The 26531-nt window shown below is 36.9% G+C and overlaps 1 protein-coding gene across 6 annotated transcripts in view; it reads right to left on the reverse strand.

Moving 5' to 3' along the window:
* Positions 1-26531, reverse strand: part of Kansl1 (KAT8 regulatory NSL complex subunit 1) — a 131006-nt gene that overhangs the window by 25631 nt on the left and 78844 nt on the right. For 5 of the 6 annotated variants that reach the window (XM_021211835.1, XM_029546414.1, XM_021211836.2 and 2 more), the window contains 2 exons: positions 18390-18531; positions 9831-9929 (listed from right to left, as the gene is read on the reverse strand). In XM_021211835.1, coding sequence (XP_021067494.1) covers positions 9831-9929; positions 18390-18531 — 241 coding nt within the window. The remainder of the gene's footprint in view (positions 1-9830; positions 9930-18389; positions 18532-26531) is intronic. The other variant, XM_029546415.1, reaches the window with a different exon arrangement.

Here is a 26531-nt window from a genome sequence, read left to right on the forward strand (position 1 = left end):
CAGGCCAGCCTGGTTTACAAAGTGAGTTCCAGGACAGCCAGGGCTACACAGAGAAACCCTGTCTCAAAAAAAAAAAAAAAAAAAAAAAAAAACCCACAAAGCTTTATTTAGGACCTATCAAATTAAAGGTCAATATAAACTATTATGTCTAAAATGGCTCTGTTTAGAGCCCACAGCCAGGGAGCACTTCCTGCATCTGTGTGATGAGCTCACTGTGGGTTTTGTGGTTTTACCCTTTATAAGCTGACAGAAAAAGATGTTTGAGTCGTACGTAGCCTCTGCCCTGAATTCTGAATTACTGCCCCTGTGTGTTCAATAAACCAACCCTGTCTATCTGAGATCAGTGTTTGTGTGATCTGTGGTGTGACTCTTGCACCCCAAGAGTTACCATTCTTAACAAAAATCTTATTACAAAACACATTTACAAAAATTACAGAAAGAATCTTCTCTAAAGGGATAGTAAGGAAGTAAAATCACAGGTAATCTTATCATTCAGCAAATTTCTGCTCAGCAGCTACTTTTAATTTTGATATCTACAGATATACATATTTAAATACAAAACTGTTTTTTCTCTGATGTAACAGACAGGTGTTGTTATAAAATAACAGTAATGAAATTCAGATGTGTTATACTTTAATATGGATTTTAATTTTCACAAAGGAAGGTACATTTCAAATTATTTTATTCACAAATATGTGAAGTCAACCACAGTTACTTAAACAAATTCATAATACCTTAAGACAAAAGGAACACACTCAATCCTGTAGTCTAAAAGCTTCAAAGATGGTAACAAATATTTCATAAACAATCCTGATACACTTTAGGCTTGATCACTTTTGCTGCAGTGGTTTATCTCACTAGTGCTCTCAGAAAATGAAAGCACAATTCAAACATCTTCAATACCCCCAATAAGAAAGTATAAAAAGAAGCTGGGTGTAGGGGCATACACTTTTTTCTCCTTTGTTTGATTGAACTCAAATCTGTCTGGTTCTTTTGGGATTAAAGGCACCTGCCACCACAGCCCCTGTGAGCAGACAGATCTCTAGAGTTTGACACTAGTCTGATCTATAGAGCAGGCTTCAGACCAGCCAGGGCTACATACTAAGACCCTTTCTTAAAAAAAGAAACTATAAAAAGAGCCAAATATTCAGACTTAATTACCCAGTGAGTAGGCATTATCACTGAAGCTTCCGAGAGGTTTTTAAAATTTAAATATTCAGATGAACTTTTGTTTGTTTGTTTGTAGACAGGGTTTCTCTGTGTAGCCCCGGCTGTCCTTGAACTCAGAAATCCGCATGCCTCTGCCTCCAAAGTTCCGGGGATTTATATAGCTCACAGTTAGAGAAAAGCATAGAAAAGTTAAGGTGGCAGACAAAATACATTCATAATCCTCATCTGTCTAAAGCAGGGCCATAAAGGATTGCCTTTGGAGTAATTGTGAGAATTAGAGGTAATGAGGGATACTGTAAATGTTTTCTTTCTTTTATTCAAAGAATCCAGTATAAGGCATAAAATAATTAACACAGTGATAGAAAAGGCAGGCACTGGAATTAATAATTTGCTGATAGAAAAGGCAGGGACTGGAATTAATAATTTGCCCTCTTAGCCAATCCAAAGAAATGCAACAAAAGGTCTTGAAGAAAAATCCTATTAAGTAGAGGTTTTATAGGGCATATTGGGGGCGGGGACAAGGAAGGATCTAAGAACTAGTGTCCTGAGAAATATGTTTAGAATCTTAGCATCTGGAAAGTTAAGGGGGAAGAACTGTTTGGAATTCAAGGTTGGTGTGGCCAAAACAATATGAAAACAAAACCAGTCACTCAATTATCACCATACCATATCTTCTTGAAATATCATTTTCTTATACACATAATTTTTGTTTAGCTAAAACATTTAATAGTTTATTTTGGGTTAGTTATTCCCTGACAAACATCAAAATTGCAGGGCAAACTGGGTAACAGGGATTTAGTTTTATATTCTAATGAATCACTTCTTAGCTGAAAGCCCCCATCATCTCAATGATACTTAGCTCTCCAACTTTATGTAGGTGCAGGGGAACTGACCGAAGGTCATCAGGCTTTTGCACCAAGTGCCTTTACCAGCAAAGTCATCTGATATTTAAGATAGTTTTAAATGAAAACAGCAAATATGGTTTGCTACATATAAGGTACATCAGTCATTCCTACAAACTTAGCACTTTAGCCAGGATATTATCCTAAATGGAAATCAAAGACTGTAGAAATTCCACACCCACTGAGTTACTTGTATCAGTTTGAGCATATTTTAAAATGAGGTCACACACCTCACTGCACTTTTACTTTTTGTGGGTTGCTTATGGAGGGAGACACTTATTCATGGCTAACTTCTTTTTATCTGGCTGAGAATGACCTTGAGCTTCTGATACCTCACAGTGTAGTGAGAGCAGGATTGTAGCACCATGTCTGGCTTATATGGTGTTAGGAACTGAACCAGGGGTTTACATCCCTTGAATTACTATTTTCAGAATTTCAAAAGGAATAATGTTTCTATGGATCAATATTTCCCAGCCAGTTTCTATCCCTTTAACTTTACCCTCAAACCTTTGTCAGGCCAAAATACCACCCAATATATTTCTAGTGATGCAAGGAAAAGAAGTTACTCATGACTAACCAAAGGTAAGAAGATAGCTATTCTGAACTATTGAAGAGCTGACATTTTCAGCATACTTCTTTTCTGAGAAAGAAAATTAATAGTAGTTCACTTGTTCTTTATATCGCTTCTTTAAAGTAGGATGAGTACAGAAAGGGAAAAGATAACAAATATATAATAATTTAATGACATTATTTATTAATACTCAAAAAAGAAATGTTTTTAATAAACAAAATCCTCAATTTGAATTTAGGAGTAAATAGTCATTTAAACAATATTTACACAAGGAGGATTTTTATTTTTATTTTAGAGACAAAATGTGAGGTAGTAGAGAATGTTTATGAATCTACAACTGAGTTTCTAGGCTATATGAGCTCTTATATCTCAAAACAATAACAAACATACACATACCAACAACAAAAGTGTACAAATACCTATTTGTGTACAAAACAAAAAACAAAAACAAAAACAAACCACCAATAAAAAGATAACCCAAAAGTAAAGGTAGATGGGAAAGGAGCTAAAAAGAAAGAGAAAAATTGAAAGTCTATCTTTTAGAACCATATTACTGTTTCCTTAACCCCTCCATTCCCCAAAAGACCCCCCAACCATTTTGTGGGTGACTATGGTAAGTGGAATACAATATTTGAAAACAAATACAACGCTATCACAAAAAACATTAACTACCAAAAAGGACATAAGGAAGGCAATGTATGGCGGCACATGCCTTTAATCCCAGTACTATGAGATAGAGGCAGGCAGATCTTTTGAGAGTTCTAGGCTAGCCTATCTACACAGTGAGTTCTAAAACAGCCAGTGCAGTGTAGAGAGAGACTTCATATCAAAGCAAAACAAAACCCCACCAAAGAAACAGGCAAACCAATAAACCCACAAGGGAAAACAAACCAAACAAAACCCCTAAAATTTCAGAAAGCAGTTTAGACTATACAATAGCATTAACACTCTATTCTATACATGAACACTGTATTCTAGGTTAGTAAATTTGTTTCTCGTATGATCTAGTAATCATAAAACTCTCTACATAGGTATTGTATTGAATACATAATTACCGCTAAATGTGGTGGCACACATCTTTCTAGCTACAGCACTCAGAAGGCAGAGTTAAAAGGATTGCTGTGAACTGGAGGTCAGCCTTGGAAAGCAATACCAAGTATCAAACAAAAACAAACAATTAACTATCTATGACAAAGTGAAAATTATTATGATCACCTGTTAGTAATTCATGGGTTGGATTGAGACAGGATTTTACAATGTTGTTTTTCATCGTTAGACGATCTTATGTGTATGAGTATTTTGCCTGCGTGTATACATGTGTGACTCATGATGTGGGTGCTGAGAACTGAACGCAAGTCCTCTGCAAGCGCAACACGTGCTCTTACCTCCTGAACATCTCTCTCTAGGTCCTAGTCTCAAACTCTTCATTTTTCCAAAGCCAGAATAGTACTGCTTGGGTTGTTCCAACTAATGATTTTTAAAACATACAAATGAGCAAACAATAAAATAAAAATAGATGTAGTAAAGATGTATGAACAACAGCAGTTGACTTTCCTGGCTACATCTATTGGGAAATCTTATAACCAATGATACAGAGAGCAATGACTATAACCAGTGCACGTGGCTCCAGATCTTGGTCTCTAGACACTGTTTTCCAAGGTAAACAAGTGGGGCTGGTGAGATGGCTCAGTGGGTAAAAGCACCCGACTATTCTTCCGAAGGCCCGGAGTTCAAATTCCAGCAACCACATGGTGGCTCATAACCATCTGTAAGAAGATCTGACGCCTTCTTCTGGAGTGTCTGATGATAGCTACAGTGTACTTACATATAATAAATAAATAAATCTTTAAAAAAAAAAAAAAAAAGTAAGCAAGTAAAAATGCCTCAGGAGCCAATCTGAGGGAGTTCCCAATGCCATAATTAGGTATTCAATCAACTGATTCTAAACCCATATAAAATAAGATTAGTGGTAATCCTGAAATGAATAACCAAATCAAGAGCTGTGCAGATAGTAGGTTCAGTATATAAAACACTTGTCAAGCAAGAATGAAGACTTTACTTTACATTCCCAGTGCTTACATAAATCATGGGCTAGAGTGGCAGTCCTATAATCCCAGAGCTAGGGGAGCAGAGACAAGGGAGCCCCCAGAGCAAGCTATCTAGCTAGACTAACTGACAAACTCTGAGCAATAATGGGAGGTTCAATAATATAAAAGATGGAAAGCAAACAAGAAAACATACATTCTAACATGCTAAATAAACAAAATAATTCAATGAAAAGGACATTATTGAATGTTATGGAGTTCCTGTAATCACAGCACTTTGGCAGCTGAAGTAGCAGGACTTAAAATCTGTTGCTTAACATGACCTAAACAGCTATAACATGTTTGAAGACAAAACAATTTGAAAAATTTCTTTACAGATTTCTTCAAATAAGGGTTATTATATACACACATAAATTACCTAATGTAGTGGTAAATCGTTTTTTGAAAGATTAAAGTCATTATAGGTGCCTGCATAAGTTAATTTGTATCATAATGAGTAGTGGCCACAGAAGCTTTAGATCCTCTGGAACTTAAGTTGGAAGGGGTTGTGCTGATGTAGGTTGATAGGAACTGAGCCAGGGTCTTCTGCAAGAGCTTTAAGTTCTCTTAACCACTTAACCATCTTTCCAAGCCCAGGCCTTTATTATCTTTTTCTTTTAGTTTTTCCAGACAGGGTTTCTTTGTATAGCTCTGGCTGTCCTGGAACTCACTCTGTAGACCAGGCTGGCCTCGAACTCAGAAATCCGCCTGCCCCTGCCTCCTGAGTGCTGGGATTAAAGGCGTGTGCCACCACGCCCGACTGCCTGGCTATTTTCTTTTCTTTTTTTGGCCTGGCTATTTTCTTAATGAAAACCTTGTGATATAGGTATGCGAAATCCTTCTTCAGAATATTCCATATTTTCAAGTATTCTAGGTTTTGTTTTTAATGATAAATTAATTTTTATGTATCAAATAAAAGTTACCAAATCCAGGGACTCATGTCAAGTTTAGGCAAGCATTCTACCATTGAACCACATCCCTCACCCCCAATGAATTATCCTATCATTTGATGATTTGATAAAAAGTAATTGAATAAACGCATGTGCCATTCTCTGTGCTCTTTTTTTTTTTTTTTAAATTTGGAAATAGTCTCAAGCATCCCAGGTTAGCTTGACTATATAATCAAGACTGATGTTGAACTCCTGATCTTCTGCTCCAACTTAACATGTGATGTTATTACAGGTATGTGCTATGATATACTCAGCTTTATGTCTCTTTCTCTCTCTGGTTTTTTGAAAGAGTTTCTTTGGGTAGCTCTAGTTCAGCATCAGAGCTCTGCCTGCTTCTCCCTCTTGAGTGCTGGAAATAAAGGCATATACTACCACCACCCAGGTTTATGTTTCTTCTGATGGTTCATTATTCAACTCTTGCTGTCAATAAACTGAAATGAAAATGAATTTTAATACATTGATTTTTTTTTAAATTTATTTATTTATTATATGTAAGTACACTGTAGCTGTCTTCAGACACTCCAGAAGAGGGCGTCAGATCTTGTTACGGATGGTTATGAGCCACCATGTGGTTGCTGGGATTTGAACTCTGGACCTTCAGAAGAGCAGTCGGGTGCTCTTACCCATTGAGCCATCTCACCAGCCCACATTGATCTTTTATATTAAGACTTTTACATACAAAAGGTCTAATGGCTTTATAAAGTTTTCAAGTCAGTTTTGCCTTTGTCTTTCCTAATTTGAATGCTTTATATTCTACCTATGACAAAATACAATGCCTTTGCAATAGTTCTTCTACACAGGCGAAAATGCACTGTTTTACCAAGTAGCATTGACATTAAATACACACTTTCTGAGAACACTTCTAGTCACAGTTCGCTGACAACTTTTTTTTCTTTTGGTTTTTCGAGACAGGGTTTCTCTGTATAGCCCTTGGCTGTCCTGGAACTCACTTTGTAGACCAGGCTGGCCTCTAACTCAGAAATCCGCCTGCCTCTGCCTCCCGAGTGCTGGGATTAAAGGCGTGCGCCACCTCGCCCGGCGCTGACAACTTTTGTAAGCATCTTAAATTTCATTTATTTGTGTGTAGGATGATGCATAACAATGGTACATATGTGGAAAGCCGTAAGGATAACCTGTGAGGGTTTTCTTTTCTTTTCTTCTACCATGTGAGTCCCAAGAACTGAATTCAGGTCATCAGGCTCAATGGCAAGCATTCTTCCTGACTGAGCCTCCACTCAAGGCCTGGATTGTTTTCTAACACAGGCTATCATATCGCTCTAGTTGGCCCCCAACTCTAATGATGCATCAGTAGAAACCATTTTGTTGTTTATGACACATGCTTTTATAAGCATTCATTTGATTTGCTACTATGCTGTGGAGTTTTTTGTTTGTTTGTATGTTCAGAAGGAACAGTAATAGAAATTTTTCCTTCTACCTTTTTTTTCAGATTTTGGGTACACTGGACTTATCAAATTAGTTTTACAAGGCCCGAAAATACAAATTCATTTTTTAAAACAAACAATATGGCAATTCACCATTTATAATTGGCTCAATGTAACCACAAATCCCACCTCAACAGATTGAGTCAAATAAAATGAACAGAAAATAGGCGAACATATCTGTAGTGAACATTCACAGACTTTCTCGGTTGTTATGCCCCCCAAAGTACTGTGTAGCTCCATATAATGTATGTTACATATGTTATTAAGAGACAAAAACATATGGAGGTACTTATAAGTTATATGCAAACATTACTATCTTCTCTTCAGAAACTGATAGGAATGGATAAAAGAAGGGAAGATCAAAGGATAACCAGGAATGACTGTATTGGTGAATCTCAGTAGTCTGTATCTCTTAAAAGAATCTGAATTTTTTTATCTATGTAGCCAAAGCAAGTCGCATTAAGACGTTTATAAAACTGTTATTTGTGAAATCTGTAATGACAGTCCTTATTCATGTTGGCAATATTTACCTTTTCTCTTTTGTATTGGTAATGATTTATTAACTTTCTATCTTTCCAAAAGACAGACTTCACTTTTGATTTTTATTGTTTATCTTGTTTTGCCCTTCTTTTTTTAGTATTACTATGTATTCATGTTGTTTTATGTGTATAAATGTCTTGCTTCCATGTCTGTAAACCATGTGCAGGCACTGCTTGCACAGACTAGAAGGCACCAGATCCCCTCAGAATGGAGTTATAAGTAGTTAGTTGTGAGCCACCATATAGATGCTGGGAATTGATTGGGAGAGCAGCTGTGTCCTAACCACTAAGCCATCTCTCCAGACCTAAAGATAAGGGTTTTTGTGGGCTAGATAGGCCTATGTATGAGGAATGGTACAAATTAGGCTAACTAGTGTCTCCATTCCCGGAAATAGGGTCCTAGATTACAAAAAGGAGAAAACTTATCGAGCACCAGCATTTATGCCTCCGGCTTCTTGACCGCTGATGTGTAACTACCCCCATCAAAAGCTCCCTGGCTCCCCGCCGTGACCTACTGCCTCCTGGAACCGCGAATAGTCTTCTCATCAGGTTATCTGATCACAGCAACAGAAAGAGTAAGAGTTCAAAGGGAGCCCAGGAACGCTTGCAAGACCCAGTCTCAGTTCTAGCAACCAGAACCAAACCCAACAGAGCTACATAAAGACCCTTCCAGAACTCAAATATCTCTATCTAAATTCTTACTGGTTTCCACCAAATTTCAAGTTAACACTAATAATAGAACATAAACAGCAAAGTCTTTTGATGCAGATAAAGCAAACTGCTTTTCACTTATAACAACAAAAACACCACCACCAATCAAGACTTTATGTTCATCTCTTTAAAAAAAAAAAAAAAAGCCAGTACTTTTTAAAGGAAAAATTGAAAAGTGAAAAATGAGTACTCTTAGAATCCAGATTGAAATTGTGCCAAGAGAAAGGAAAAAGGATAAAGAAAAGATTTGAGCTAGAAGTATAAATTGAAGATTATTAAGATACTTTTATTCTCATTATAAAATAAAAATCATTCACAAAAGCATGGTAAAAATATCTGATCCAAAAAAAAATTCCCTTTGTTCTTTTTATTTGTTGAGAATTTTTTGTACAAAGTGTTTTGATACTTGCACTCACTCATTTCATCTCCTCCCCTCCTGCCATGTCCAACTTTGTGTCTTTATTTAAAAAAAAAAAAAAAAGCACCCCGGGAGCCACAAGTAGAGGAGGATCTCTGTGTGTTAAAGGCCATCATGGATTACATAGCGAGTTCTAGGACAGCCAGGACTATATAAGATAGATCATGTCTCAAGACCCCTCCCCCCAAAGCCTAATTGTGCTGTCTATATATTCTTGCACATGTGGTCTTCCACTGGAAAAAACCGAACCTCCCCTCAGCAGCTATTAGTCGGCAGTAGCTCCTTGGGTATAGGGATAGGATTTTGTGTACAACTTCCTCTTCTATGCTGGTATTTTTGTCTGGGTAGAGTTTGTACACATCCTGTGCATACTGTCATAACCATTTTAAGTTTACAAGTGCAGCTGCCCTGCTGTGACTGGAGGACTGGTTTCCTAGTTGCTACCCACCATCTCTGGCTCTTATAACCTTTATACACTTCTTCCCCAAGAATCTGTTTTTCTGAGCCTTTGGGGACAGGTGTGTGTGTGTGTGTGTGTGTGTGTGTACAACACAGATGTCCCACTGAAGACTAAGCACTCCTAATTCAACTTTTAATGCTTTGTTTTGGTTTTGTTTTTAAATATTTGAGACAGGGTTCCATATTTTCTAACCTTGATTCAGTTCACTAGGTAGCAAACCATTACCAATATTCGGACACTCTTCCTAAGCTGTAGGGTTACAGGTGAGCACTACCACACCTGCCTTATGCGTGCTAAGAATTGAACCAGAGCTTTGCACATAACAGACAAGCCCTCTGTCTCAAAACTTTATTCTCTCTGTCTTATGCAAAATGTGGCTGTCCCTTTGCATCAACTAGTTTAAGAGCCTGCCCCCCCCCCATATTGGTCCAGAAAAGATATCCTACTAAAACTGTATGAGTGTGTTACACCTATGTGCCCTGATTCAACCACTACTGTGTAGCTTTATATGTGGCTGTAGTTTCTTGACCTATTATTAAGAGCTACCTTTTTTCTTTCCCCCTTTTCTATCTTTTATACTTACCAATTTATCTCTCCCATGATCTGTCTTCACCTCAGAACTAAGTGAAAGTAAGTCTGTTGTATGATCTGGGAAAGGTGCCTCCCCAAGGACTATCAACCCCTGTAGGACAAAGAGTAGAAAAACAGTGTGAGTGGTATAAACTACCAAGTTTAAGAATTAATCTCAAATTGGTTGGGGCTCAGAGTTTGCTAACCAGAGGCCTTTCCCTTATCCTATGGCTCAAAACTAGCCTGAAAAGCAGCAGCGCTACAGCACTTGTATTCATTTGGGCAAGACCCTGGATTCTCTTTCGCTTGTTTGTTGTGTGTTCCAAGACAGGGTTTCTCTGTGTAGCCTTGGCTGTCCTCAAACTCAGATCCACCTGCTTCTCCCCACTACCCCCTTGAGGGTTCAAAGGTGAGCACCATCACCCAGTCAAGGTCCTGGATTCTAACCCTATCAAAAGGCTTCAACAGCTGAGGAGTGGCACAATTTCAGTAAGATGTTAGGATTCAAAACTGAGCCAGAGGGATGGCTCAGGAAGTAGAGGAGCTTGCTGCTATGCCCATAATATACACAGTGAAGGGGTAAAGCTGAATCTTTGAGTTGTCTTTTTGCGTACAAGTTCTCTGCAGCATGTGTGTAAACGCTCATTATTAAATATAAATTTAAAAGACAGATTTGGACACTCCATCCACTTTTTTTTTTTCACCTTAATTCACCTACATAGCTTATCTTATATGTCATTCTTTTATTCTGACCTAAGAGACCTAGAATCTTAATCAATTAGGGTATTTTATTCTAACTGATATATTATAAACTACACTTTATTAGATTAATATCATTAATGGAAGGGTTTCCGTTATATGTGTATAAACAATTACCAAGCTGGGCTGAAGGGATGGCTCAGCGATTAAGAGCACTGACTACTTTTGCAGACGTCCCGAGTTCAATTCCTGTTTTTGGTGTGTCTGAAGACAGCAACAGTACACTCACATACATGAATGAATGAATGAATGAATGAATCTTAAGGGAAAAAAAAAGTCCCCATGTATTCTCCTTGCAAGAGAGGTATCTGAATATACTAGAATGGGACTAGGGACACACTAGATAAAAAGTAAAGACTCCTAAGAAAAAAAGAGAGATCAGTAATTCATACGGGAGAAACATTTACCTCTGGAGAAATGGGATTCCACACTAAGTTGATACTAAAAATTTATTAGTTCAAAAATCCCATGCTCAGTACATTAAGGATATAGTTCAGTAGTGTAGTTAGTCTGTGCTTAGTGTGAGGGTCTCTAAGTTCAATCTCCAGTACATGAAAAAAGTCCATTATGAAACCACAAAAGCAGATATTTGAAAACACTATCATAAGTGTATGTATAAACAATCATTTTCAAATTTAATAAAAAGTAGCATACTTTAAAAGTTTCTCCATTAAAAAAAACTTCAATCTGAATTTGGTGCCTCATACCCAACATCACAGCATTGAGGAAGATGAGGACAGAGGAAGGCCACAGATCCAAGGTCACTTTTCTGGCCCATAATACAACTGTCTCAAAAAACCCCCAAAATCTTGAAAATATTTTCCTCCTTAATTTAGTAAGCATAAAATTGACCTCCTAAACCTTACCATTTAAAAGTAAAAGCTTTTTGTAAAGAGCAGAGTTCTTGTGCATTGTTTCTGAAAATTTTCCATCTAAACTGGACATGATGGTAATGTCGGAACTTGGACAGAGTGACAAAATCATTAGGAGTTCCAGTTCAAGGCCAATTTGGGATATATGAGACCCAACTCAGAAAACAAACAAATGAAGACTGAAGTATTTGGAGTAGAGATCAATAGTCAAATCAAGACAAGGCTTTGAAATACAGACTATGCTGGTTCTAAAAGTATAATCAGCCTTCAAAGGGCTGGGATTAAAGGTATGCACCATCACAGCCATCTAGGTGGAGTTCTGCTTTTAAAGACTGTCTCCGATCATAGATCCACTCTACTGGATCACTCTTGAGAAGCTCAAGCTTCCCTACTCAAGTTAAGACAAACCAGAATCCACTACAAACTAAAATCTCAAGAACCAAGATAGATGAGACAAAATTTTCCATGACACCTAATAACACAGATAAGATGGGAAGCAAAATTGGCTTACAGTTTAAAAATAAAATTAAATCTTCCTTCCATCTTTGTATTAAAATCGGTGTGTGCATGTGTTCGTGGATAGCCCAGGATGGCCTCAAATTTGAGGCAATTGTTTGTTTGTTTTTTCAAGAGGGTTTCTCTGTATAACCCTGGCTGTCCTCGAACTCAGAAATCCACCTGCCTCTGCCTCCCAAGTGCTGGGATTAAAGGCGTGCACCACCAGTACCCGGATTGAGGCAATTTTCGTGCCTCAGCCTCTTAAGTACTAGAATTACAGGCCTAAATCAATACACCTGGCTTAGCTCTTTTTGTATCCAGATTTCAATGCTTTTAGTTTTTATTTTTCCACCGAGACAGTTTCTCTATGTAGCCTTGGCTACTCACTCTGGAGAGGGAGGGGGAGAGAGAGAGAGAAGGGGGAGGTGAGAGAGAGAGAGAGAGAGAGAGAGAGAGAGAGAGAGAAGAAAATATTTAAAGACTTTAAATTTATCTGTTGTTAACCTCTAGCCAGAGATTTTACTCTGAAGCTTAGATGAACATACAAGAACTTCTATACTATTGCTGTTACATCTCCTATCCTAGCTTCTCTAAAAAGTATTTTACCTGAAAACTATCTTAGCACTTCTCTATGGAACCTCACCTGAAACTTTATGATTGAAAAAACATTGTTTTTCCCTTTCTAAGACAAAAAAATCTTATGAAAAGGAGGGAGAGGGAGCCAACTATCAGACCTAAAAAAATTCAAACAGTAGCATAAGCATGCCTAAGACTCCGAGTACAATACACACAGTAACTTGGGCTGCACTCAGCAGGTAGAAGCAAGAAAATAAGTTGTTCAAGGTCCTCCTTGGCTACAAGTTAAATGCAAGACTGTTTCCCAAACAAAAATAATGACACCACAGCATATAAAAGAGGAGGAGGCCACAATCAGATGTTGTACTTTTGTCAGAGAACAACAACAACCAAATCTTATTTCCAAAGGGAACTTTTGGGACTATGAAGTACATTGAGTCTTAGAAGGTAACAGCTAACTTTTGAGAGAACAGAAATTGGTGTCTGGATCCCAAAACGCTGGTGGGGGCTAGAAGCAACGACAATTGCAAAAGTAGTCCTCAAATGATTCCTTTTTTGGGGAAATAGATTACTTGAAAACTTTAATAATTTTTAAAATTTATTTTTATTTTATGTGTACAGGTGGGTGTTTTGCTTGAATCTATGTCTATATACCACTTGAGTACAATGCCTTTGGAAGGTATTTGATGCCTTGGGACTGGAGGTATAAATGGCTGTGGGCTCCTATGTGGGTGCTGGGAATCAAAATCTAGGGAGTGTAGTAGTCAATGCTTAACTGCTGAGTGTCTCACCAACCACTGTAATACATTACTTTTAAGAAAGGTAACTCCCAGCACTTGGAAAGCAGAGGCAGGCAGATCTCTGCGAATCTGAGGACTGCCTGGTCTACAGAATTTGTTCCAGGACAGTCAGGGCTACACAGAGAAACCCTCAAAGAGATGGGAAGGGGGAGAGGAAGGAGGAGATTAATGTCAACATATAGCAAAGTAAATCAAGAGTGGTAATGCACACCTCTATAATCTCAGCGACTACAGAGACAGATGGAGGCAGAGAGGAGAATTCCAAGTTTGAGGATAACCTGGGGTACACAGCTGAGTTCCAGCCCAAAGTGTGCTATATAAGTGAAGGACAATGTAAAAACCTAAACACATAACACAATACCACTTTAAAAAGGAAAACTAAATGCCAAATATTATAGCAAACAACTTTAACTTGAGTACTTGTGAGGCAGAGGCAGGAGGATCATTTAAGGGTTACACAGTGAGTTGAAGCAAATTTGAGCTAAATGAGATGTGAGGGAAGGGAGAAGAAAAAATCTGAGCTCTTTAATTGTCTGCCCAAAACTACAAGAAAATTGATGCTAACCTACGGCAAATACTTCCATGACCCCTAATCTACCTAAAGACAAGTTTACAACTCAACAGTCTGGGTACATGGATAGATATAAGCACATAAAGATCAGGAATTCAATCCCCAGAATCAAACTAATTAATTAAAACAAATGTCGATAATAGAAATATTAGTAGAAAAAGGCCTAGCACATATTTTCAAACAAGGACTCCATTATCACAGTGCTATATAAAACCCAAGCTCACATTAATAGGTCACTGGACTAAGTTTAAGGCTTATCCGGTAAGTTGAGATCAGAGTACCCTACAAAATTCATTCTGAGAACCTGAGGCTGTGCAGTTATTTCAAAGTAGGATCTTTGCAGATGACATCAAGTGAAAACATATCCTTTACTGTGGACCATAAATATAATATTCTATATTTTTAGTATTTTAAGAAAAATTTTGTTAGTTATTTTCTTTATTTACATTTCAAATGTTATCCCCTTCCCTAGTTTCCCCCGCAAATCCCCTTTCCCACTGCTCCCCAACCCACCCAGTCCCGCTTCCTGGCCCTGGCATTCCCCTATTCTGGGGAATAGAACCATCACAGGACCAAGGGCCTTGACTCCCATTGATGACCCATGAGGCCATTCTCTGCTACATATGCAGCTAGAGCCCTATGTTCCACCATGTGTTTACTTTATTAGTGGTTTAGTCCCAGGGAGCTCTAGGGTGTACTGGTTAGTTCATACTGTTGTTCCTCCTATGGGGCTGCAAACCTTCAGCTCCTTGGGTACTTTCTCTAGCTCCTTCATTGGAGACCTTATGCTTCATCCAATGGATGACTGTAAGCATCCACTTCTATTTGTCAGGCACTGGCAGAGCCTCTCAGGAGACAGCTTTATCAGGTTCCTGTCAGCAAGCTCTTCTTGGCATTCGAAATAGTGTCTGAGTTTGGTGGTTGTTTATGGGATGAATCCCCAGGTGGGACAGTCTCTGGATGATCATTCCTTCAGTTTCTGCTCTGAACTTTGTCTCTGTAACTCCTTAGTAATTTATTTTTAAACTGTGTATGTGCATGGTATGTATTACTGTACATGCCATACTTAAAGGATACCCTACAAGCTTTACCTGATTCTGCGAGACATAGGATACCAGGTCTGTATGGCAAGTGTCTTTACTCTCTTTGTCATCTTCAGTCTCTAAACAGTAGTACTTTACTAGGAAAATTTGTATATAGAAGTAGCTAGCCACGTGAAGTCAGGCAACAATGAATACTCTGACATTCCAATTTCTAGTGTCCAGAACTTTGAAAAAAACTTGTGCTTATGGTTCTAAGCTATTCAATTTGTGATATTTTCTTATGGCAGCCTAGAAAAGTTCTTCAATCCAGGGGTTGGAGAGGTAAGAACACTGGTTGCTCTTTGAGAGACTTGGGAACATCTCATAGTTCCCACATAGAATCTCACCATCACAAGCTACTTATTTACAAACAAACAACAAAAAAATATAAAATTAGTGATTTTTAATCAGGTAAAAATATTGTATCATAGCATTCCTCCAGACATCATTCAAACAGGAGGATTTTTTTTTAAAATTTATTGCCTCTCATTACAGATGGATGGTTGTGAGCCACCATGTGGTTGCTGGGATTTGAACTCATGACCTCCGGGAGAGCAGTTGGTGCTCTTAACTGCTGAGCCATCTCTCCAGCCAGGATTTTTTTTTTTTTTAAATGCTCTAAAAAGAACTACATTAAAGTATGTGACTAGCCTAATAAGAACTTGGGCTCTTTATCTGTTATTACCCTATCTCCCAGCTTCACCTCATTAGGAGGCATACACAGGAACAGCATGGAGAATCTGAACAAGTATGTAACAGTTAACAACAACAACAACAACAACAACAACAACAACAACAACGTGATAGCTAAAATCAAAAACATTTTTTAAATGATAGGGAAATATGCAAGATATACACACAAGATGACAATGTATAAAAAATTGTTATATGCCTACAAGAAAAAAAGTAGCTTCATAAATATGTATGCTATATACATATACATACACACATCTCTAAACTCTGCATTGGATTAACTTTTGATTTGGGTTAAAAGGAGTTGCCTAGAACATTCTAAACATACTGTTCTTTGATTTTTATATACACTTTCAAAAAGTTTCCTAAAAGTAAAGAATCACTCCGAAGAGAATTATCAATCCTAAGCCATACATTTAGATATGTTAAGATTACATTTTATTTTTACTTTATTTATGTTTGCATGTGCACGCACACGCCTATAAGTACACCAGAGGACAACTCACATGAGTCACTTCCACCATGGAAGTCCTGAAGACTCAATTTGGGTCATCATGCTTGACAACAAGCACCTTAACCCACTAAATTCCCTCACCAGCCCCATACTAACATTTTAAAACACAACATGCAGCTGGAGAGATGGCTCAGTGGTTAAGTGCGCTTACTGCTCTTGCAGAGGATCCAGGTTATATTCCAAGCACAAATATCTGTAATTTGAAGTTCTAGAGAACTTGAAGCTCTCTTCAGACAACAGGTATACATGTGGCTCACATACATACATGCAGGCAAAACACTAATATACATAATACATGTTTTGATATATGCAAAATAAGTGTAGCAATACAATGTAACAACTAGACTCAGTTGTTACTAAGAAACACTCATTCTCAAATATAAAAATGAACACTTATTAGTTGTGAAAGCCCCGACACAGGATAGGCACAGATAATTGCCTCTTTTTGTTTCCATACCACTTGACATTCATGCAACTCATTTAAAATTTTCCTTTGTGAAGACCACTTAAGGAAACTCAAATGTTTGCTACCTCTGGAGATATTTTTTAGTTTTGCTCTAATTAATTTTTTAAAAGATTCATTTATTGTATGGATGTGAGTACACTGTAGCTGTCTTCAGACACACCAGAAGAGGGCAACTGATCCCATTGCAGACAGTTGTGAGCCACCATGTGGTTGCTGGTAACTGACCTCAGGACCTCTGGAAGAGCAGTCAGTGCTCTTAACTGCTAAGCCATTTCTCTGGCCCTTTAATTTTTTAGTTATCTAGGAACAAGTTGCTTAAAAAGGAACATTATAAGCTATGTTTCTAATGAACTTTTGGAGAGCAGAGAAAACTGAGTTCAACTTCCAAAACCCACACTTAAAAATAAATAGAAAATCAAGCAGTCTTCCAATTCTAGAGACACTAGAATGGCAGGGATAGGCAGCCCCTTGCTTAGCCAGCTCCAGGACAATTACCAGTGACTATGGTATCAAAAGAAAAAAGAAAAGATGGGCAGCATCTGAGGAACTCACCTACAGTGTTGCTCTGGCCTGCACATTTGCGGAGGCATGTGTATACACATGCAACACACATATTTTAAATGACTATGTAAGGAGGAGATGTGTACAACTTCAGAATGACAGTACTGCAAAGTAATGCTGTTCACATTATAATACTTTCCCCAGGCCTCGGCCTCCTAAATACACTGACTATAATATAACAATGAGCTATCATTTCCACCTTTTAAGACTTTCAGAGGCACTGAAGATTACACCCATAGAATTTTAAAGAACATTAGGCTTTATCTAAAACTATGCAACAGTCCAGTCATGCAGCTCAACCGCAACTATTTGTTTTATTCATATCTGTGTCACGTGTGTAAGTAATTTCAGAGGAAGTTGTGAAGTACAACATGAATGCTAGATGAGCAGAAAGCACTCCTAACCACTGAGCAATCCCTCCAGTCTGCACCTTGAGCTTTGAAATGTTTGCATGAGACTTAAAAGAGATAATTTTGCTGCTTTGGGTGCTTGCCCCCAAGTCTGTTGTCCTAGGTTGGTTCTCTAGAGTCCCTAATCACAAACTATCTATAAAACATGTTTTGCCAGAACATAAGTACCATGAAAGTAGAATTTTTCTTCTCTAGTATATCCTACCAAAGACCACTGTATGTACATAGTAAGCATCTAGCAGTATAAGGGTTTGTTTCCTATGGATAATTTTCCACAAGTCAAAATCAAAAAGAACAAGACCCTTTTCAAAAATGTCTTTTCAAAAAAGAAAAAAACTGCTCAATGTCACTGTCAAGGTAATTATCAGTCCTCTCAAACAGGATAATCTTTTAATTTAAAAATTTCTTCAAGAAAGAGCTTATCAATAATAGAGAATATCTGATGAAATAAGCAAAATGAAAAAGTAGTAGATATGCCTTTCCCAAATTAAAATAAACAATACAGTCTGTTAATATACTATATGGTTTCTTTTTCTCATTTTGGCCCAGATACCATTTTTTCTAAACATATGTCAGCTGGGGGTTATATTCTACTGTTTCCCGACCTACACTAGTGCCATTAGACTCTTACATTAAACTGTTATACTGAACCATTAAACCATTTATCCTGACATAGTTAAAGAGTTATTGAAAGAATGGGAAGGGATGGGAGGAGAGGATTAACAGAAGCATTCAGACTGGTTAGAATATACCAAAAATTTATTCCTTACCTTATTAGCACGTATCTGTTTGTAAATATCTGTTTGCTGACGAATTCGATATTCCAAATCAGAAACATGGGCCTGAAGCCAGTTCCAGCGGCTGACAATAGCTGCTCGGTCTGCAGCCCATCTCCATTCAGACCTACGTTTCCTACAAAGAAATAAACCGAGTGAAATCCAAGAGCAATTCTAACATATATATAACACATGAGGAGAAGGTTAGTGTGGGGTAGGTTCTTATACAGATGGACTATCATGTAAAGACACACAAAAAAGACAAAGTACACAATCCATAGAAGACATGGGGTTAAGTCACTTTGTATAATTTCCTTCCAAAGTTGCCTAACTAGAGGTGCTAATTGTACCTGACACTGTGACAATGTTCTTCTGAAATTGTGTTAGATTCTCAGGAGATAAAAGGTATTTTCTTTGTTAAAATAGTAGTTTAACAATGTGAGGGTGTGTGTTGTGTGTCCACCTGTCCAACCATCCATCCTTTCTATTTATCTATTTATTTTTATCTATTTTGAGGGAGGGCCTCATTATGTAACTCTGGCTGTCCTGGAACTTCCACCTGCCACTGATTCTCTACTGCCGGGATTAAAGGTATATACCAACATGACCCGCTTAACAATATATTTATTTTTTAATCCTTGAAGAATTAAGAATGACTAAAGAATGGAAATTCAGCAGTTTTTGAATAAAGATCAAAATAGAAAACTTTACAGCAGAGTAGAAACCTTCGTTTTCTTAGCATGTATCATAGCACAAGTTAAAACTATAGAATTCTTACAGATAAAATTCAGAAAGCAATAAATAATCTATATAAATTATAGAATATACTTTTTAGTACTGTGATTCTCAACGGCTACAAATATTTGTTTCTAATCTCAATTAAATTTGGGTTTCTGTTATTGCTGCTGCTGTGGCTTAGCAGATCTCCTGTGTATCTCAGGCTGACCGTAAACTTGCTGTATAGCTAATGATGTCCTTGAATTCCTCATCATCCAGCCTCCATTTCCCCAATGAAAATTATAGGTGTGTGCTACATTGTCTACCTACTTCTTTTTGGGGGGCAGGGGAGGAGAAAGGGGTGGGAATTTAAATTTTATTATTTTATGTGTATGGGTGTTTGCCTGCATGTATGTCTACACATAGTAGGCATGCCTGGTGCTCTTGGAGGCCAGCAGAAGGAGCTGGATCCCTACCATGTGGGTGTTAGGAATCAAAACCAGGTCCTTTTAAGAGTAGCCTGGGCTCTTAATCACTGTGTTACCTCTCTAGAACCTCTCAACTTGGAAGCTGAGACTAGAAATTCAGAAAAATATAATATAAACTTGAATAACCAGATATCAAGACATATATAAAGTGGTAATAATTAAAGCAGTATAAGATAAACAGAAGACCAACAGAACATGATAAAGACTCAAAATTTGTAACTGGATACATGAATTGTCAGCTCCTTATATGGACAAAATTAAAATTACTTTCTTTCTTTGTTATGTCTTACTGGCATTACTGTTGGCTTTTCAATTTGCTTTAACCTTACAGCTAATATGAGTATGTGAGACCTAGACCAGGGAAGAAATTTCAAATAAAACACAGAAACACAATTAAAATTTCAGCAAACAAATGATCTAATGGACAAAGTTAAAAAACAAACACTTGTTAGAGAATGTCTGAATCAAGATTCAGTATCAGGCTTACAACTGTAACCGAACTCCTGTGAAGCTGAGAGACAGAAGGATTACCCTAAGATTGCGGGGCTGTCTAGCCTACAGAGTGAGCTCCTGTCTTTAATACACAGGAATTCTTTTAAAGGAGGACTAAATCAGAACATAAAAGATATTGTTCAAGATTACCATAATAGAAATATTAAATTCAATAAGAAAAACTCAAATATACAAACACATTAAGTCTTTCAAACAGAGTGGAAAAAGTACCATAAAAGGAGGAGTTAGTAGGAAAAACAGAACCCATTTCATATGGCTGGTAACTGTAAAAACTGGTAGAATCATTTTTACAGAGCAATTTGGCTAGGTTTTTAAAAAAAAAGTTCATGCCCAATCACAAAGAAATTATGCTTCTGAGAATATACTTTTATGGGTGCACAAGGAGAACAGGCTCATTATATAATCTAACTCTGCTAAAGAAGGCAAATAAATTAGTTTATTCCTTAAGATATTCCTATAGTAATGAAAATTAAACTAATTAGAGCTCTCTGTATCAATATGACTACATCTCAGAAGACAATGCTAAGAGGAAAATTCACATGAAGTAAAAATTAAGTGTACATGATAGTGCAGGTACACACACACAATGTTAACGGGAAAACATGAAAATTAAAAAAAGAAAACAAACAACAACACCACAAAAGGACTGTTACTATTACTGGTCAAAAAGAATGTATAAAGATGTGCTTGGAGCTAACTAACGTGCAGCTTCAGAGCTGGTGGATTAACAATCTAGGGAGTCTCTGACAATGACCCTGAATTTAGCTTATAAAACAAGTATCTTAGGATACTATCCCAGAACAGCTATCACTTGAAACTGCCCAAAGAAAGGTAAAGTTGGACGGTTTAAGAATTTTTTGTTTACTGTCAAGTGGGTTAGAGGAAAAAAAGGAAAACAGTTTTAAAATCTGCTTGAGAAGATACTGTAGAAAACACATTAAATACAGCCAACCTAATGTCAGTCAGTTCTGGTTTATACACAACATTAATAGGTTTCTTTTTAGTTACCCGACCTTCTGTTTTAATTGTTCTCACAGATTTAGCAGAATATTTCTACATACCTAGAACTAAGGATATTTTACCCAAACCAATACATGAGGAAAAAATGTCATAAACTATAATCATTCTAAAATGATGCTGAATAGTAGCTGTTCTCTTTTTGAAAATTTAAGATTCAACTCAATGTTTCACTAATGTGTTAAATAAACAAGGGATTACTTTTTGCTTTTAGTTCTTACTCTGAGGTTCCTCAAGTATGCTGAAATCATCTTGAATGGTACTCTCAGTAGTAAAAATATTTTGTTAGAAGGAACAATAACCAGAATCATCTCTATTAATGTGAAAATTAGGGTCCTTCTGTTGTAGTAGAAAGTATACATAGATCAAGCTAGGCCTCCAACTCACAGAAGTTTGGCTTGCCTCTGTTGTTGGGGTAGTACGAACACTTTAAAACAGAAAGTGCAGGCTGGTGAGATGGCTCCATGGGTAAGAGCACCCAACTGCTCTTCCAAAGGTGCAGAGTTCAAATCCCAGCAACCACATGGTGGCAACCACATGGTGGCAACCACATGGTGGCTCACAACCATCCTTAACAAGATCTGACTCCCTCTTCTGGAGTATCTGGAGACAGCTTCAGTGTACTTACCTATAATAAATAAATAAATTTAAAAAAACAAAACAAACAAACAAAAAAAACAGAAAGTGCTAAGTGATTTGATTTCTGCTCAGAAAAGTGAGAATTTGCTGTATTACCCAGTTCACTCAATTCATCAGTAGGCCATAAATCCAAAATGAATACTATATCAAAGCTATGCACTTTTTTAAAATCCAAAATGAATACTGTATCAAAGCTATGCACTTTTATACACACCATTGGTGTTTACCAGTACTGCCCAAACCAGCAGAGCAATAAACAGCAGCAGATACTTTTATCTGAAATAATCCACAGCAAAAGTTACTACTGTATCTAAACTTAACAAAACCCAGATTCTGAACTACACTGCAAACACCACCTGGCCCTACTGTTGTTTCTACGTCTTCTAATTTTATTCAGGATGGAAAATTTAGTAAATCCATAAAGAATGAGCTGGATAGGGGCTGGGGAGTTGCCTCAGTGGTAAAGAGCATACCTGTTTCAATTCTCAGCACTCACATGGAGACATGGAAGGCTTACTATCTCCACAGGTATCAGGCTTGTTGTATGTGGTGCACAGACACACAAGCAGGAAAATAATCATAAATATAAAATAATAAAAATAAAAACAAACAAAAAGAACAGATCTATATTATATTTCTCTTCTTTGAGCTAGGGGGGAAAACACCTCTTAATCTCATTAAAGCAACAATGACTATGTCAGAAGGACTTTACAGTGGTATTTCTGTTTTTGGTGTTTTTAAATCTGTGATTTCAATCCTGTCTCCAGTTCTTTCCTTATAATTCAACAAAGAAAGTCTCTATTAAGAAATCCAAAGTAGCCTGGTGGTGGTGGCGCACGCCTTTAATCCCAGCACTTGGGAGGCAGAGGCAGGTGGATTTCTGAGTTCTAGGCCAGCCTGGTCTACAAAAATGAGTTCCTGGACAGCCAGGGCTATACAAAGAAACCCTACCTCGGAAAAAAAAAAAAAAAAAAAAAAAAAAAAAAAAAAAAGAAATCCAAATAAAATGACTTTATAACAAACTACAGATAACAGAGCTATACTCAACCAATAATTGGCAGGTTAAGTTATTTCAAAGTGTTATATACTACTTCCAAGAGTGCAAGAAAAAGCTTGAAATACTTAAATTCTGAAATCTTGTTTAGATTCATAAAACCAAAAGAAAAAAATAAGTAAAACTAAGGCTGTCCCAGAACATGCAGAAAATACAGCTGCCAGAATTTCAGTAAGAGGTTTACTAAGCATCAGGAAGAAATTCTCAGTCACTAACTCCAGGGGGAAACAAACAAACAAACAAAAAAACAAACAGAAAAATCAAAATCAGGTGGGTGAATTCAAGGTGTAATTAGTTGAGTCCCATGACAGAGAGACAAAGAAAGCAGTGTAAAATAAGAGCAGGAATATAATGTTCAAGCAATGTTACTGTTTTTTTTTTCCTTTTTATAATCCTGAACATGTAAAATGACCTTTGGAAATAATAGCAATATCTGTCTCATAGTTATGTTATTCATAAAATGATGAATTCCAACTATCAATGCACAATGTGTATTTTAGATAAGAACATGCAATAACTGTAAGCTTGGGTTTCAACTCCCTAGCATCAAGGATACAAAAGAGAAAGCAGTGAAAGAATAAGATGAAAAGAAATTTCTAAGACAAATTTAAGAAACATGTTTCCAGTTACCTGACTTTCTTAATCCTTGGGCTTTATGCTTTATAATCATTTAAAAGTTCCACCCTAAATGGTAAAATCTTAGCTACAACTTCAGTAACATTAACCACTCCCCTCAATTTTATAGGAGGAACAAGACATAGGTGAAGGGGAAAGGACCAGTTTATCTAGTGTAAAATAACCAAGTTTAGAATAAATACAAGACAGGACAAAGAAAGCCCTTTTGATAAAATGTTCTCTTGGCTTATTCTCTTTTTTCCTTCGATTAGGTTACAGCTTACTAGAAGTTTGTAGCCATAGAAAATCTGTTTCATAGGTGTTTTAACACTGCTGATACATACATCTGTCTCCAAGTGTATGTAATTCAACACTTAATGTTTGTCTGTTTCACCAGATTACCTCTGATGTTAAAATGAGATGTATGTATGTATCTATGTTTACAGATCATTCAGTTAAAAAGTAACACACTTTCAACTCCCTCACTTCCATTAACAAATACTTAACTATTTATGAGGGGTGATATTGGATGATAGAGATGTATAAACCATGTTACATTTAAATTTCTAGAGTAGACAAAGGTTTATAGATTTTTTTTTTTTTTTTGAGTAGTAGAAGAGTGATAATAATATGTTAGAATTAACTACGACACCAGATTTAGATTTGGGAATCTACAAAGACTATGTTATTTATGAATCAAAATATAAACTAGAACCTACATGGGGGGTTTGGGGGGAGGGACTATCTTTTAAGAGAAATACATATTTTGGTTAACTGGTCTAGAGCTAGGGTGGTGGGAACTGTATACTTAAAGAGACACTGGACACCTAAGCAGGATTAGACCATGTAGAGCTCTATCATCTATGTTAAAACTTAATGAAACAATTTAAGCATCCTCCTGTTTTGGCCTCTGTGCACACATGTAAGAAAACATTATTTTTGCTTGTTAAAACGAAAAAAGTTAAAAAAACAAACAAACCAACAAAAACCCAACCCTGCCACCTGCTAAGTTTCAGAGAAATGCTGCTATAAACAGCATCTTCTTCTGGAGGATATAACTTTATCAAAAGAAATGAACAAAAATGTTGCGGCATCAAGAATCCAACCAATAAGAATCTGACACAGAAGATAGCTTGTTCTTGCCCGTGTGTACGTATACACACCTCATATCTGCCTCACGCCCAGGAAAGTCAGAGAGGGTGTCAGATTCCTTGGAAATGAGGTTGTAAGCTGTCACTGGGTGCTGGGAATTGAACCTACTCAGTCTGTAAAAGTGGCCAGTGCTTTTTTTTTTTTTGTGGCCAGTGCTTTTAACTAACTGAAGAACCCTCTTCTCCAGGCAGCAGCGTAATTTTGATTTGTTTCCTAAATGATAAGAGACTTTTTTAAAAGTAGCGATTCTTCATTTGATCCAGATAAGGGTGAACTGCAGGATTCCTTAACATACACTAACAAGACCAATCATTTAATTAATGGAGGGTAAGAGTAAAACCCAAGGAAGTATAAAGAGATTTCTGTGAGAGGCTAGAAAAGTGGATAGATTTAAGCAATCAAGTTCAATTCTCATGATCAAGTAGAAAATCACTACTCTAAATACAGAACTATTTCTAGATTGATTTCTTGACCATTTTAAGAATCTATACGCTTTCTTCCCACTTCCAAGGTTAAACTAGTCTTTCTACACCTCACATAGACCAGTGGTTCTCAACTTTCCTAATGTTGGGACTCTTTAATACAGTTTTTCATGCTGTGGTGACCCCAATCAGGAAATTATTTATTTGCTACTTCATAACTGTAATTTTACCACTGATATGAATCATAATGTAAATATCTCATATGCAGAATTATCTGGTATGTGATCTCCACAAGTTGAAATCTACTGATGTGAACAATAAGGGTTTTAAGAAATGACTGCTGTAAAATATCCTAAGGGTTTCATTATTTTAATACCAGAAAATGTCTCATATTAGCCATAATACTTTTACTAACTTTTCTTTTTTTTATTTACTGCATATAGTTATTAACATCTGCTTTCTTTGTTCTTATTACTATGTTATAAACATTACATGAATTTTCATTGTTGAATAGTTACAACATCTAAGGGAGTGGAGAATATGAGGCACCAAAAGGTTAAGTTGTTTTTCCAGAGTCGCAGGTAAAAATCTGCACTCAACCCAAAAAATACAGTTCCAGTGACTTGACTTGTGTGTACCACAGAACATACTTAAAAAAGTCTGAGGATAATCTTAAAGTCAGTTAGTTGGTCCTTGCCTTTACCCAGATTAGAAAAAGTCTCGTTCATTATTACAAAACCCAGACTAGAATGCTGTCCTAAGAGTGGCTAGAAGACTTTCTGTCTCCACTGGCCATCTCCCTGTAGGGATTATAGGCCTATGTTATAATGATTCTGGAATCTGAATTCAAGTTCTCATACTTATTTGGCAAATGTTTTGCCTACTTAAGTTACTTTCCTAGTCCTACAGTAACCTTATTTTTAACTACTATACTTTTATCACCCAAAACTAAAATCTATTCAAAGTCCAATTTTTTTCCCACAAAAGTAGTTCTTCCACTAAATGTGTCTATGACAGGCAAAAATAAAAATAAAAAAATAAAAATCTATTCATCTATCGATCCATATCTACCTACTATCTATCCATTAAATTATTATTTTTCAAGACAAAGTTTCTCTGTAGTCCTAGCTGCCCTAGAACTCACTCTGTAGACCACAGTGGCCTTGAACTCAAAAGACCGTGCCTGCTTCTGCTACCCAATAAGTGCTAGGTTTAAAAGTGTATGTTACCATGTCCAGCTCATAAATTATTTAAATTAAAGTGCGGTAACTAAGTCCTTTTACATTATATATCATATTCTAAAATTTCAATAGTGATTGGTGAAACAGTTCAGTTGTTAAGAGCACTTGTTCTTGCTGAGAGCCTGAGTTAGATTTCCAGCATTCACATGGTAGCTGAAAACCACCTGTAAGCCGGGCGGTGGTGGCGCAAGCCTTTAATCCCAGCACTCGGGAGGCAGAGACAGGCAGATTTCTGAGTTGGAGGCCAGCCTGGTCTACAGAGTGAGTTCCAGGACAGC

The sequence above is a fragment of the Mus pahari genome, chromosome 14 (genome assembly GCF_900095145.1).
Source record: "Mus pahari chromosome 14, PAHARI_EIJ_v1.1, whole genome shotgun sequence".
In the NCBI taxonomy this organism is placed as follows: domain Eukaryota; kingdom Metazoa; phylum Chordata; class Mammalia; order Rodentia; family Muridae; genus Mus; species Mus pahari.